Source organism: Silene latifolia, chromosome 10 (assembly GCF_048544455.1).
Source record: "Silene latifolia isolate original U9 population chromosome 10, ASM4854445v1, whole genome shotgun sequence".
NCBI classification, from domain to species: domain Eukaryota; kingdom Viridiplantae; phylum Streptophyta; class Magnoliopsida; order Caryophyllales; family Caryophyllaceae; genus Silene; species Silene latifolia.
In genome coordinates this window covers 138878114-138893426 of record NC_133535.1, presented here as the reverse complement: position 1 = coordinate 138893426, position 15313 = coordinate 138878114, and the positions used below count along the sequence as shown (strand labels likewise).

Here is a 15313-nt window from a genome sequence, read left to right as displayed (position 1 = left end):
AAATATGGGCCCGATTCAGCGTTTTTGGCTTGGTTATGGATTCAATCAAAGACCAAGAAAAAAAGAGAAGGTTAATTATTAGATGACGAGTGTACTAAATTGAGTGTGTATGATTAAATTGTCCGTTAAAGATATTCTTAAAATAGAAATGTAAACAATTGACTGATACACCTGAAATAAAATAAACAAACAAATAACCGAGACGAAAGGAGTATTTTTAAGATAATGTTTAGGAATAAGTCCAGGAGGTCACCCATATATCCTAAGACTACTCCCTCATCACAAATACTATCTTACAACCAGTTGTATATTAGCATTGTACAACTGCCTCAAAGTTGTTGAGTTCTTTACAGAAAGTTATCGAGCTATTTTATAAGTTATTGAGCTAATTTAAAAAGTTATTGAGTTTAATAATTATTCCTCTTAAGCTCAATAACTTTGTATTTTAACTCGACAATTTTGTTAGTAAAGCTCGACAACATTATAACAAAACTCGACAACATTGAAAATGTTGTACATAAACTACATACAACCAGTTGTATAATCTACTAATTGATTGATGACGAGGAAAGAAAGTACACTTTGTTATGAGTAATACTTTCAATCACTTTAAGCACGCTAGTCAATTAAGCTTATCAATATACTTCTTCAATTATCGTGGGTAGGGATGTCAGCGGGGCGGGTATATGTGGGTACCGCCCCGCACCCGCCCCAGTTAGGGCGGGGATGGGTAGAGTTTTGGCGGGTGGTGGGGCGGGTGCGGGTACGAAAATTGTACCCGCCATGGGTCATGGGGCGGGGATTGATTTTGCATCTTACCCTCCTAATATCCGTCTACCCGCAAATCATTAAAAAAACTAGTAGGATTATGATAATTATATAAATCTTATTTAGTTATAGTTAAGATATAATGTTAATAATAACTATTTTATAAAGTTTTTTACTAACTTACTTGGTGAAAAAATAAAATTATAAAGATAAATTCAAAAAGATGGAAATTAATAATGATTAAACCAACTTTTACGAACAAATTTATCGAATAAAATTGTCGTGTAGCGAGTTAATGGGTAAGCGGGGCGGGTACGGTTTTAAATTTCCACCCGTTGGGGCGAGAATGGTTTTGGAAACTTATACCCGCCACGGGTGGTGGGGCGGGGATGGGTACGAGTTTTTCTTAGTGGGTACGGGTACGGAGGAGCCTATATCCACCACCGCCCCACCCCAATGACATCCCTAATCGTGGGGTGATACCAGAAACGAAGCACTTCCTTGGCCCAATGGGCCATGGCCCGGGCACATTTATTTGAAAAAAGTTAATTATACACAATAATTTTTATAATATTCCTAAATTGTCATCTCAACATCTCTTCCTTCCAAACAACCTGGAAGGATTGAAAAAATCCCCAAAAAAAACCCTAATTTTCCCACCGCTTTTCCACCTCGCCCTCTCCTCTCTCGTCGGTGACCTCACCGCACCTCTGTAGGCCACCGGCGAGAGCCTCCTCGCACCCTTCTCTTCTTCAATCGGAGTTTTTCGTCTTCTTTTGTTGTTATTTGCTATATTCGGGTGGTGGCCGACTTTTTTCTCTGGTGTGGCTGGTGGATGCGTCTGTTCTTTGTTTCTAAACTCCAGCGTCGGCTTTAATCGGGTTAGTGGGTTTGAAATATCTGTGCTTTCTTCCTCTTTCTCTATTCAATTAGTCACATCTTTCGTCCTATGTGACTTGAATTCCGAAAGACTGCTTTTAGTTGCTTCTAATTTCGTCTATGGTTCAGTTTAGCTCTTTGTCAATGGATTATATGTCTCTTCTTCTTGATCTTGGTGAATTGTTGATCTTGGATGACAATGGTTTGGATGATGAAGATTTAGTTAGGTGGGTTATGAGTATGGGAGAGCCCTCTTTTTACTCCATTCATATGATAAAGGATCGTGGTAATTCCCTTTTCAAAGACGACAATTTCTCCCTGGCTATTAGTCTTTATAAGTTGGCTCTTAATTTTCTCTGCTGGCTTGCCATTCCGCCCACTCACAATCAGTCAGAGGCCTCTTCCCTTGCCATATCCCTTGTGCTAAACTTAGCTGCTTGTGAGTTAAAGCTGTCTCGTTATATTGAGGCCCGCTGTTTGTGCAATCAAGTCCTAAAAATTGAACCGTGTAATGTGAAAGCTTTATACCGCCGTGGCTCCGCCTTAAAGAAATTGAATTTCCTTGCGGGGGCGCTAGATGATTTTGAACATGCCTCGAATCTAGACCCGAATAATAAGGATGTTGCTCGTGAGTTGAGCTCTGTTTCTGAATGCTTACTTTTGAATCCCAATGGTAAACGTGTCGCTTATCATTTTGATCCCTTAGGTAGGGATAAGAAAGGTAAGAAACCTCTTATAATTGCTGAGATGGACAACAAGTTTGTAATTCCTGATGTTGTGAGTGAAGCCTCTTGTAGTAGTAGTAGTAGTAGTGGTAGTAGTATGGAGTTGTTGGAAAATGCGTTATGCAATGAGCAATCTGCAAGTAGCGGGAGTTCAGACTTGCTTATGGACTCTAACACCGTCTCTGAGTCTTACTCTCCCTCACCAGTTGAGTATGATGGTAAACCCTCTCTTTCCTTTACCCCGGAAACTTCCAAATGCAGCTTCTCTAACAAAAAGCAAGCACACAAAAAATTGTATCTGTCTTCAAAAGATTACGAAAACTTGATGCTTTGGAGGAATTTGCAATTTTTCCATCCTAATTCGGGGGCTTACTTGAAGGTTCGCCCCCTCTTCACACAAACTTCTACTTTGGCGGGAATTCCCCGTGAAAATCCTTCACGGGAAGCAGTAGTTCCCTCTTTTTCCTCTTCGTCTATTAATCATTTTACTGTGGACATTGATCCACCTAATAATTTGGTTAATTTTCATGAAGAAGTTGATTCTCATGAGGTTAAGCGACCTCGTTTGTCACATGATAAGATTTCTGATCATTCTAGGGAGGTTTGCAAAGTTTCTTTTACTGATAGCAACGTTTTGGACCAATCTGACAAAGTCGGTCCTAACCCATTGCCAAGTCAAAGTGAGTTTGTTTTCTCAGCTCTGAAGAAGCATTCAATCAGAGCATGTAAGAGAGCATGTACCCAGGTTGTAGGAAAGTCTTCTTGCCAAAATTCTTTGAAGCATGTTCGAACTAAGGTAAAGAACAAGTCTATGTTGAAGGTTAGCCGTTCATCTATTTTTTGCAGGTTTATGAGAACAGGAGCTTTGAAGATGGTTGCAGGTTTTAAGAGAAAGGAGGAAGGCTCGATCCAATTTGACTATCATCCTCCGTTTAAAAAGCGTCGTCTTTGTGTTCTTGTCAATTCTGTTTGTAATATTAGTTATGTTAGTTGTGTTTCTACTAGTTTAGAGGGTTGTAATGACCCTCGGTTTGTTTTGTAACTGGTTTGTATGTACTCATATATTATGTAGTATATAAAAATAGTACACCTTTGTCTAAAAAAAACATCTCTTCCTTCCATATTAAATCACGTATACAAATCTCAAAAGGCTACGTAGTCATAGTTAATCACTTAATCCCATAATTATTTTCTTTCCATATTAATTATTTTTTCCATATTTGTTCTAGTTCTAAAGTTAAGTCTCCTTCCCACGATGCAGTAGCTCAATACAAATTTCCTAAAATATTGCTAAAGACGTTAAACATCAATTAAAGATTTTAGTATTTACAAATCAATGTCGATACAATACAATATAATCATTTCAATTAGCATTAAGTAGCAAGAGGTAATATCTAAACCAATTTTTTTTTATTCTTTAAATTTTGCGTTGAGTTATTATTAGGCAAATTTAATAAAAATAACCCAACATTTACTTATTCTTCCCCCAATAACCCAACCTTTTAATGTTCACAATAATAATCCAAACTTTATACTCTTCTTCTGAAAATGACCAACAAGTTATCTGCTTTAAAATTTCTGCAAAATAAAATATTAAAAAGCGATTTATAATTAAAAAGAAAATCAACTTAAGGAGAGAAATAATTTTAAAACGTTTAATTTAATTGAAAATTTCTTGTTAAATCTCATGTCGACTTTAATTAATATTTACTTCATAACAAATTACACCAGAAATGATGTTGTGTTCTACAGTTGTAGCATACAACAAAAATTAATCTAACATAAAACATAGTTTCAATTGGATATCCGAGAATTCTACAAACTCATGTAGTCATGTACTCATGTGGTTAATCCAGGAAAATTGTGTTATGTCGTTGTGCCATGCAGCAAAAACAAATTTGTTCAAGAGTGCATCGGATTTCAATATTTAATCCACGTAAATCAATTTCTAATTAATGTATTGGATTCATTGCCATAAATCAATTTCCATCTCATATTTTGATGCCCTAAATTCATATCGTATAACTTTGAGTACTGGCTAAATGAATTTGTAGTTTCAATAGAAACAAATTAATTATTTAAATAAGTGGCTCATTTTTTGTAAGACGTGGATAAAGGTTGGATTATTATGGTTAACATTGAAAGGTTGGATTATTGTAGGAAGAAAGACTAAAGGTTAGGTTATTTTTGTTAAATTTGCCTTATTATTATTATGCTATTAATAATTTAACCGAGATACGTACTATTTTATACATTCTATTGAAATGTAGTTCTCACTCTTTATGTTAGTTTTCTTTATTTTTTCGTTGAATTTCTGTTGTTTATATTGAGTTTTTTCTTTCACTTAATTATAAATTTAAATTAGCTTTGTCGTAATGTGGATTAATTAGTCAGAGTCAGTGCTAAAATGGGTTAATATAGATATGATAAATATTTCGGCCCTATCTTAAATTTGATCCTAGCTTCGTCTCTGGGTGATACATATTAAAAAATAAAATTTGCACCAAATACCCCTAAGGTTTGCAATATACATGTTAATTTTGGTTTGATGAAAAACTTGATAATCATTTTCGAAAAAAATCGTACCTTTTATTTTGATATTGATGAATAATTAACAATAAAAAGATATTCCGATGAAGATATATGTAAGAGATTAATTTATTTAGGATCAAAATGATGAAGGTGAATGAAAGAGGAATGTAAATGGAGAGCACTCTGGAAGCTTTGTTTAGGATTTTTGGTTTGTGTTTATAAGGAGCACAAGTCATTGGGATATGTGATAGGTGATTAGGAAGTTTAAGAGTCATTAGATGAAGTTTGTCGCTCAAATGTAGGATAATAACACATTGAACCTCATGGTATCATAGACGCATTCTTAAAAAGAGGGGTACCATGAACAAAGTGACAAATCACAATAGTATCATGAGAAAAAACCGTTTTATTTTTGTGAGAAGCCCCACAATCACAATTTTCATTTGTGCATTCACATTATACTTCCTCCGTCCCGATCATTTGTTTACCATTTCATTTATGTGTTTCTCATTCATTTGTTTACCTTTCTATATTGGATATATTTTTGAAAGGTAATTTGATCATCGACATAACCAATTTTTCATTTGTCACTCAAAAACAACCCCTGTAAATATTTCTCTACCCTTTTCTTGATCTTTGTGTCAAAACCAAAAATAAATAAATGACCGTAACGGAAAACTACTACATAATTGTCTCTCCAATCCGTCTTGCTTGTGACGGAGATACCCGTCACAAGCTTGCGACGGGTCGGATAGTGCTGTATTTGTGCTTAATGGGTCGACATTGTGTACTGTGCGTGAATAGTGGATGTTGACTTTTTTTACTGTGAGCATTTAATGTTGTGCATTAAAAAAATACTAAACCCCCCCTCCCAATACCTCACTGCTCACTCTAAGATTACACACTATCAATTCATTTTCTCTTTTCATTTTCTTCTCTCTTCATTTTCTTCTCTCTTCTTTTCTCTTCATTCAATAAACTCATGACATAATAGTCAACTTCAGTCATCTTTAACATCGAAATACAAAAAAATAGTGACAAAAAAAATTACAAAGACATCACTTGCAAAGAATACAAAAAAATAAGGAAACAAGGGAAATTAAGATCAAAGGTGGGTTTAGAACATGCATTTTATTTGAATATTTGGAATGATTTTTCATTTTTGGCACATGCATACAAAAAAAGAGTTAAATTTAGGGTTTATAAATTGGAATTTGTGAATATTTTCTGGATTTATAAATTTAGGGTAAAAAAAAGGAGTTAAATTTTGAGTATGATGGTTTTTTTAGATTTTTGGGGTCTTGATAACTGTTTAGATTTATTTTTCATTGTGATTTGATGACTGTTTATATTTTCGATTTGCATGTTTGCGATCCATTTTAGTCTTATTAATATAGTTTTGTGAAGTGTATTTGGGAAGTGTATTATGTGACCTATAAACTATGAAAATGTTACCAAATTAAGATGATTTTGTACAAGTATTATGTTACAAAGGGCATATCTCAACTTAATTTGGTAGGGTTGATTATGTTTATAAACTCGGACACTTTGTTACTACATACTGTGGTGTTATATTTTATTTATTTATGTTATCAAATTTTTTAACAAATTTCATGATTGTCCTTGGGAGATCGTAGCATATTGATCAATGAAGTGAACATGTAACAGACTGAAATATGTTTCCATTTCCTGAATGTTTGTGACCATATTTACCGGGTGTACTCTATTTATCCATCACATATTAGTTGGCTGAAAATGATAATTTATACTCCTCAAACGGTCACATAATAAAATCTAGGAAAACATGTACCTCAAATGATTTTTGAAGTGGTCACATGTTAAATTGGGGTGGTTATATTTTTCTCCAGTGATGGGAAAAAGTTATGCATCTTCATCTAATTCACGAAATTCAAGAGTACTTGAAAAAACGATTTTATGCAAGCACAATATGGGTGCAGTCTTGAAGATAGTGAAGCATGTAGAGCATATAGGAAAAAGGTTTTATGGGTGTTCTCTTTGGCCGGTATGTTATTTAACTTCATTTTTTGCTTGTTAATTTATTTTTGCAATTGAGTTTGATTATATCTTGTGTAATCATTTCCTTATTGTACAACATTTGCAGCACAATAGTTGTGCCTTTTTTCAATTAGTTGATGTCATGGCGGAAAGTGAGGACATAGAGAAGAAGAACGAGTTGCTAGAAAAAATGAAGAATCTGAAGATAAAGAATGAAAAGTTGAAAATGGTTGTTGTAGAATTAAATATTGAAATCATGAAACATAGGAAAAGCGAGAAATTAATTACGGTTACCTTGTTGGTTTCTTGGGTTTTATTTGCAGTTTATTGTATGTTTAAGAATTGAAAAATAGTAAACATTTGTTGACATATTGAATAAGTTTGTGAACAAGTTCTAATGTGTAATATGTTTCCATTATGCAGATATTTGTTTATATAAGTAGTTGAATATAAGTGATCTGGAAATGTTAACATATTTAAACCTAAAATGGTAACATGTTGGATTATTACTTCACATGTTTATCCATTATGTTACCAAATTCTATATGATAACATATTAAACAATAATAAAAACGTTAGTTAATATATATAATGCCACATTTAATTCACTTTATAAATATATTGGAAAATGATATGAAGAAAATTTGTAAAATACATTTATGTAAATCATGAAAAATTAATTCACATGTTTATCTATTATATTACCAATTTCAATATCGGATAGGATCTAGAATTGCACCAAGTTTAGTTCTTTAGTTGTTTGAGTGTTTGGATCAACATCCATGGTAAGTTAACAGGGTGACATTAGGACCAAAACTAGAGACATTTATCAGATATACGCCAACACTTTTTTTTTTAAATAATCTATATCAACTCTAATTGACAAGGTGACATTAGGACCAAAAGTGGAGATATTTATTAGATATACGTCAACATGTGCCTTTAAATAATCTGTATCTACTCTAGTTGACAGGGTGACATTAACACCAAAAGTAGAGAAATTTATTAGATATACGCTAACATTTGCCTTTAAATAATCTGTATCTACTCTAGTTGACAGGGTGACATTAACACCAAAAGTAGAGAAATTTATTAGATATACGCTAACATTTGCCTTTAAATAATCTGTATCTACTCTAGATAGCAGGGTGACAATGTAACATTAGGACCACTTATAGACTTTGAAATTGCAATATCTGTGTAAATTGTAATGGTAACAATATAACGAAAAATATAGGCATTTATATAAAATATAAGTAAACAATATACAAAATGCTAAAAATCATATACATTATACAAAAAAATTGCACGATAATGATTCTCACATACAATATAATCATTCAAGTACTTCCCTAATTATTTTACACCATTATTCATAGTTTTACTACTGGATTTTTCAATTATGATTTTTTCAAAGACAAACACTTTATTAAAATGGAAACAAAATCCATTATTTGTCCATAAATAGAGCTAAAAAATTGAATTATTTAGATCTTTTCCTACTTTCAATAATAGTAATATTTTTATGATAACAAACCCTAAAAAAAGAACAATATATAAATAAAAAAAACTCGGAACAATAATAAAAAAACGAACAATAAAATGATAGATCTAGAACAATAAAATCAAAAAACTAAGAGCAAAAAACTTGTATGTGCCGTTAGAGCACCATCAATTATGGAACCATAAAAAAGAACAATATATAAATTAAAAAAAAAAAACAGAACGATAATAAAAAAACGAACAATAAAATGATAGATCTAGAACAGTAAAATCCAAAAACTAAGAGCAAAAAACTTGTATGTGCCGTTAGAGAACCATCAATTATGGAACCATCCATTATAGCTTCATCCATCATTTTTTATTAGGGGTTTTACTGATTTAGTGATGGTTATTATAAGCTTTTTAGAGGTTTTGAGAGAGAAAGAATGGAAATGGAGAGAAGAAGTGTTTAGCAGGGAAACAAGAAAATTATGTTTGCGTAGTGTAGTGTGAGGCATTTAATGCATAAAACAAAAACAAATAATTAAAAATTAAATATTGGGATATGTACAATCTGCCATAAATGAGCAACAGTGTCGTGTCCCTTTCTTGTTTCCCGACCCGCGATTAATATTGTATATAATTGACCCGTCACAAGTTTGCGACGGATATCTCCGTCACAAGGAAGAATTTGTGTTGTCTCTCACACACGGGAAATGGCTAACAAATTACATACGACTGAAAATATTTTTTACACAAAGGGTGAACAACTGAACATTAGCTTGCATTGCTTCGAAGTACAACTAAGTCACACAGCACAAATACTTTATTTATATGTGCCTAAGTATATTATAAAACGGGTTTTTGGATAACTACTTTTATGCTAATATGGGGCATGATTTTCTTGTGATTTGGACCCATTTTACACAATCTTTGTGTTAACCTGTCTTATGTAAGACTGGCTCGTCAATAAAACGGTTTTTCTAATGCATGCCCTAAGGGCACACATTAATACTTAGGCCCTGTTTTTTTGGACTTAATTTCGATTCTAATCGATTCGATTCGATTCAGCTCATTGATTGATTGATTGACTCAATTGATTGATTGATTGATTCGAATCAGATCGATTGATTGATTGATTGATTCGATTTATTTCAACATTACTATTATTATTCTTATTGATATTCTTATTCTTATTTTTATATTAATGTATTTACTATTGTTATTATTATTATTATTATTATTATTATTATTATTATTATATTATTTTTATATTTATTATATTGCTATTATATTTATTAATAATTAATTCGTATTGTTTATATTATTATATTTATATTTAATATATTTATTATTATTATTATTATTATTATCATTATTATTATTATTATATTATATTTATTATTTTATTAATATATTTATTATTATTAATATTATTCATAACATATTTATTATTATTATATTTAATATTATTATATTAATAAGTTATTATTTAATATTTTATTTTATTAATATACTCATTATTAATATTATTAATCACATATTTATTATTATTATTATTATTATTATATTTAATATTATTATGTTAATAAGTTATTATATTAGACCTATTATTATTATTAATTTATTATTATTATATTATTATTTATTTTTTAGTTATTATTATTAATATATTATATTATTATTAACAATGTTATCATTTATATTACTAATATATTATTATTATTATTATTATTACTTTATTTATTATTATATTAATATTTTATTTTTTATATATCTTATTAGATTATTATTATTAGATTATATTAATATATTATTATTATTAATGAATAATATTATAATAATATTTATTATTATTATTGGTATTATTTTTATTATTATTATTATTATTTTTATTATTTTTATTATTATTATTATTATTATTATTATTATTATTATTATTATTATTATTATTATTATCTTTTTATTATTATTCGAGATTTGATTGATTGATTGATTCGATTCGATTGATTTGGCTCCATTAAGTTTGATTCGATTTGACAATTTCAAATCCAAAAGAACAGGGCCTTAGTTAGGCATAGGTTAAGCATTATCCATAATTAAGATTCTCATATTTACCTTAATTATCTTTTCTTCTTCTCTCTCCTAAATATTTTTTTCCTCCCACCAATATCTCTCCCTTTCTCCTAAATATTCTCACGTATGAATTTTCATAAGTTATGAAATTTAACTTTTTTTTTTTTTAGTATTGTTACTCAAATTCATACCCAACTTTTTTTGTAATCCACTACAATCATTTTCTCAATGAAAATTATAACTTAGAACATAAAAAAGTAAAACAAACGTAATTATAAATTTCTAAAATACAAAAAATAAATTAAATGTACACCAAATACGATAAAACATCTAAATTTATTTTAGTTTTTTATACAAAAAAATTGGGATTCAAGCCTTCTTGTACTTGGGCATCTTTTTTCCCTCTTCTTAGCGGCAATTTCAAGTGACATTATTATGCTACTGAGTACATGACTCTTCAATCTTCATAGTGTTGTACAATTAAAACACGAGTGCGAGCCTCACATACCGTACACTTGACCTACAAACACAAGTCATATACCAAATTAACATTTTTAATCCAATAATGAATCATGGATGGCAATACTCTGTTGATCCATCTACATGCTTATTACGTAATAAATAACACCATTCAAAGCATGCTTGGCGAATTATTACGGAACAAATGCACAATCAATTGATTTTTATTGGTGTTTTAAGATACACCAATTTATATTGAAAACAAATACCTAAAGAAAAACCACGTACCCTGCAGGAGGAGTACTGTTTGTTGCATCGGAATCGATTTAGATTGATCATCATTGATTTGGGATAGATGAAAAAATGATTTAAAAAATATGTATAAATTTTAGTGATGAATAAGTTATGTAGAAATTTTTTTTTACGGTGGGAGGAAAAAATATTTAGGAGAGAGGAAAATAAAATATAATTAAGGTAAATGAGAGAATCTTAATCATGGATAATGCTTAACCTATGCCTAACTAAGTATTAATATGTGCCCGCATTAGAAAAACCGTCAATAAAATACTACGTACATAGTGTGTCTTCAGTACATAGAGTGTCTTCACTCTTCAAACAAGGCAAGGAGCAAGGGAACAGTGAGTTAAACATAGAGCACAATGTAATGTATCAAATATCTTGCAATTTTAGTCAACCAATCGAACTTCAAAAGTGTTGTGAATTACATAGGCTTAGTACGTGTGTCAACTATCCCCAACGTTCTGCTATGGAAATCTCTCGGGTCATCACTGGATTGCCCTGTCACAAAAACACTTGCCAGTCTTCGTAAACCCGATCATTTTAGAGTGTGTGTCTGATCTCAACTCCTTTAGTACACCAATAGATTTCACTTTGGTACACCAATAGATTTCACTTTTGAAAGAGTATCCAATATGTCCATTAACTTATCCCCTGTATTTGTTCTATCAAAGTTATACTTGCTCAAACACCCTCCCATGACACCTAAGTAGTCGTAACTGTGCAAGTTGAACATAAGTACATAACTATGTCACGCCTCTCAACCCGTAAATCAAGGCTCACAATTAACTCGCCGTCTTCGCTACTACGAGCCGCCCAATATAATTTTTCATTAATAAGCACGGCTAGTCCACGAGGAACATTAACATTATGATCAAAATCAATTTTTCTCCACTTATTTTCCCTAAAAGAGAAAATAAAGAAAAAACTACTACATTCTTCATTTTCCCAAAGCACCGTTGAAATTTGAACATATTTGTAGTCATCAACAAAAGACACATATCTAAATCCAGAAGCCAAAAAAACATGATACACAATATGTCAATATCAAAACGCTCTAAATACCCATGTGACACGTATTTGTGGAACTTACGAGTAGCCGGGTTCCATATAATGAAGTAAGAGTATTTTTCAAAAGCTGAGGTTAAACAAATTAATCCATTGCAGAGCATAGTGAGTTCAAGATCATCGTTCTTGACATCATAGTCAATGTCTAGCTTAATCAAATTATCTTCAAAATTAGTAGAAAGTTGATCATCATCATAAAAAAAAGGTAATAATTCTTACAACTCTCGATAAACAGAAAATTGATAGGAGCAAAAGGATGAGAAAAAAGTGATTTCAAAAGGTGATGAATGATGATTAGCGAATTCAGAAGAAGAAAGAGTAGAATACTATTGTTTGGAAACTGATTTAAATCGACGAACGGATTTAATAGGTAGTCGTATAAGTATTTGTTGAACTATGAAATCATCAAAGTAGTAGGAGTAGCTTTGATGCACAATCACTTGTTTATTCTTAGAATTTGGCTCTCTATCACCCATCTTCTCAGAAAATTGATAGGAGCAAGAATGCAGGCTTTGCCCAAGTGACCAAGACTACCAGAATCGTCCAACTTAACCTATCGGACCCCTGAATTAGGAGGCCTAGTACTAGAGCAGAACGCTATTAATAGACTCCGGAGTCAGGACTGACTACTAAATCGAGAAAGCAGAGAGGGTACGACCTCACAACAAAAACAAATTATTGAACAAGGCCATCAAATAATAATCAGACTTAGCATGGTCTGACGATAATTATGGTTAAGAAACTTAAAATACAGTAAGCTCAAGGCTCAATTATACGATGAAGATAGAACTAAATGTAAGGATTTACTTCAAGGAATCAAGGGTGTGTTTGTATTGATGGATTTTGGAAGGAAAAGGAGGGAAGGGATTTGGAGAGAGGTCAAGTCCTTTGTTTAGATCACAAAATGGAGATGGACGGATTTGGAGGGTACGGAAACTCGACCCCTCTATTTCCCTCCTCCAAGCCAATTGTTTCCCTTCCCACAGAGGAAAGATTTGAAGGGAAAACTCAAAACTCCCTCCCCTCCATTTTCGGTATCCAAACAAGGTGTAAACAGTGGATTAGTAGACTCCGACCTACTCTGAAGAAGTGAATGCTCTCATACAGACAATTTGACAAAACTTAAGTAGCAGAATGACTGCATCAAATTGACAGCAAACAGGGAGAAGATGACACAGCAAATCAGTTGAACCTAATCATTCTGTGAACCTCTTATTGAAAAATGTGAGATCACACTTCAAACATAGCTATAGGAAGAGTAGATTACCTATATTAGTTCAATGTCTAATTGATGAATCCAGATTCATGAGCCATGCGTCCTAGTTCCAAATCCTTGAAGATGATGAAGCATGTAGTGAGCCAAATGAGTCCCGCCAACCAAGGACAAAGGCGATTGTATCTATGCCCACGAAGGCTCTCCCATGGGAAAAGGCGAAACTACGCTTGGGAAATATCTTGCAATTTGTAGCGTCATATCAAACTTCCAAAGTGATTTGTAGCGCATAGGTTCTGTACTTGTGTCAACAAAGCCTAATGTTCTACACGTGGAATTCTCATCACCATTTGATGGCACCGTCACAAAAAACTTGTCAGCCTTTGTGAACCCGACCATTTCAGAGAGCATGTCTAAACAGAGACCCTTTGGTAGACATACAGATTTTAGTATTGAAGGAGGTTCCAATATATGCATTATCTTGTCACCAGTATAGTTGCACTTGCTCAAACGCCCTCCCATTACTCCTAAGACGTCCGTTTCGACCAAGTTCATCTTGATTATGTCAAACCTCTCACTCTCTAGATCAAAGCTAACAATTAAATCACGAGCTTGACTATTGTTAGGAGCCCAATATAATTTATCATTAAGAGGCACTGCGAGTCTATAAGTAACGAGAAGATCATGACCGAAATCAATTTCTCTCCACTTGTTTTCCCTGAGAGAGAAGATATGAGCAATACTACTACCTTGTCCACTTTCCCATCCTAGTGTTAAAATCTGAACATATTTGTAGTCATCAACAGCTGATGCATAACCAAATCCAGAGGATACATGAACATAAGGGCGACTTAGTTCATCAGAAAGCTTCAAATACCCATCTGACTCATATGTCTTTCGCTTACGGGTAGCAGGGTTCCATAAAACGAAGTATTTATCAGAAATAGAGGTTAAACAAATTAAGCCATTGCAGCATCCTGTAAGGCTCAGATATTGTTTCTTGCCAAAGTCTAGTTTAACCAAATTATCTTTAAAACTTCCCGAAACTGAATCATCATCATCATGATCATCATAGGAAAAAAGGTAACTTTTATGACGATAATGGATAAACAAGGAGTTAACAGGAGCAGAAGGGTGAGCAAAGGGGGATTTGGCAAGGTGGGCATTGGCGAAATCGGAAGAGGAAATAGTAGAATACCATTGTTTCGAAACTGACATACATCGAAGAATGTATTTAATGGGTAATCTTGCAATTATTTCTTGAAATATCAAATCATCAATGAGGCAGCTTTGTTGCTTCTTCTTCTTACACATTGTCATTGAAGAACTAAGATGTAATTAATTAACTAGAATGATTAAGAAACACAAAATTGAAGATTTTCCCCAAATCAATAAAGCATGAAACCCTAAAATCAGTAGCAAACCTGGAATTAGCAGCAGGCAGTAGTTGCCGATTGCAGATTGTATTCCGTATGTGTTTCTTTTGGAGTGACGGGGGGGCGGGGACTTGCAGGTACAAGTGTACAACACAACGGAGTGAGTTAGGTTAGGCACTTGGGCCTCGTAAATGGTCAATCTAGTCTAGTCGGTTCGGTTGTGTTCTTTTCGGGTTTAACAGAATTTGGGGTGGATTAATTTGGATCGTTATTATTAAATTATTACTTGGGGCAATTCGGTTAAGTCTTTAGAAGTAGGGCCTAGTACGATTCAAATCATTCGAATCAAGTCGATTATATTAGGTCTACATTTTTTTTTTGAAACCCCAAAAGGAATTAAATATCATTATCACCATCAAAAG

At 32.4% G+C, this 15313-nt stretch overlaps 1 protein-coding gene and 1 long non-coding RNA gene across 2 annotated transcripts; one reads left to right on the top strand and one right to left on the bottom strand.

Moving 5' to 3' along the window:
* Positions 1-5671: 5671 nt before the first annotated feature.
* LOC141609236 (uncharacterized) lies at positions 5672-7292 on the top strand. Its single transcript, XR_012527303.1, has 3 exons — positions 5672-6015; positions 6773-6927; positions 7027-7292. It is a non-coding gene; the product is annotated as an uncharacterized LOC141609236 (long non-coding RNA).
* A 3444-nt stretch (positions 7293-10736) lies between these two features.
* LOC141606028 (F-box/kelch-repeat protein At3g23880-like) lies at positions 10737-15111 on the bottom strand. Its single transcript, XM_074424996.1, has 2 exons — positions 13570-15111; positions 10737-10998 (listed from the first exon to the last, which is right to left on the bottom strand). Exon 1 carries the CDS (start codon positions 14833-14835, stop codon positions 13702-13704), a length of 1134 nt encoding a protein of 377 aa, XP_074281097.1. The 5' UTR covers positions 14836-15111; the 3' UTR covers positions 10737-10998; positions 13570-13701.
* Positions 15112-15313: the final 202 nt, after the last annotated feature.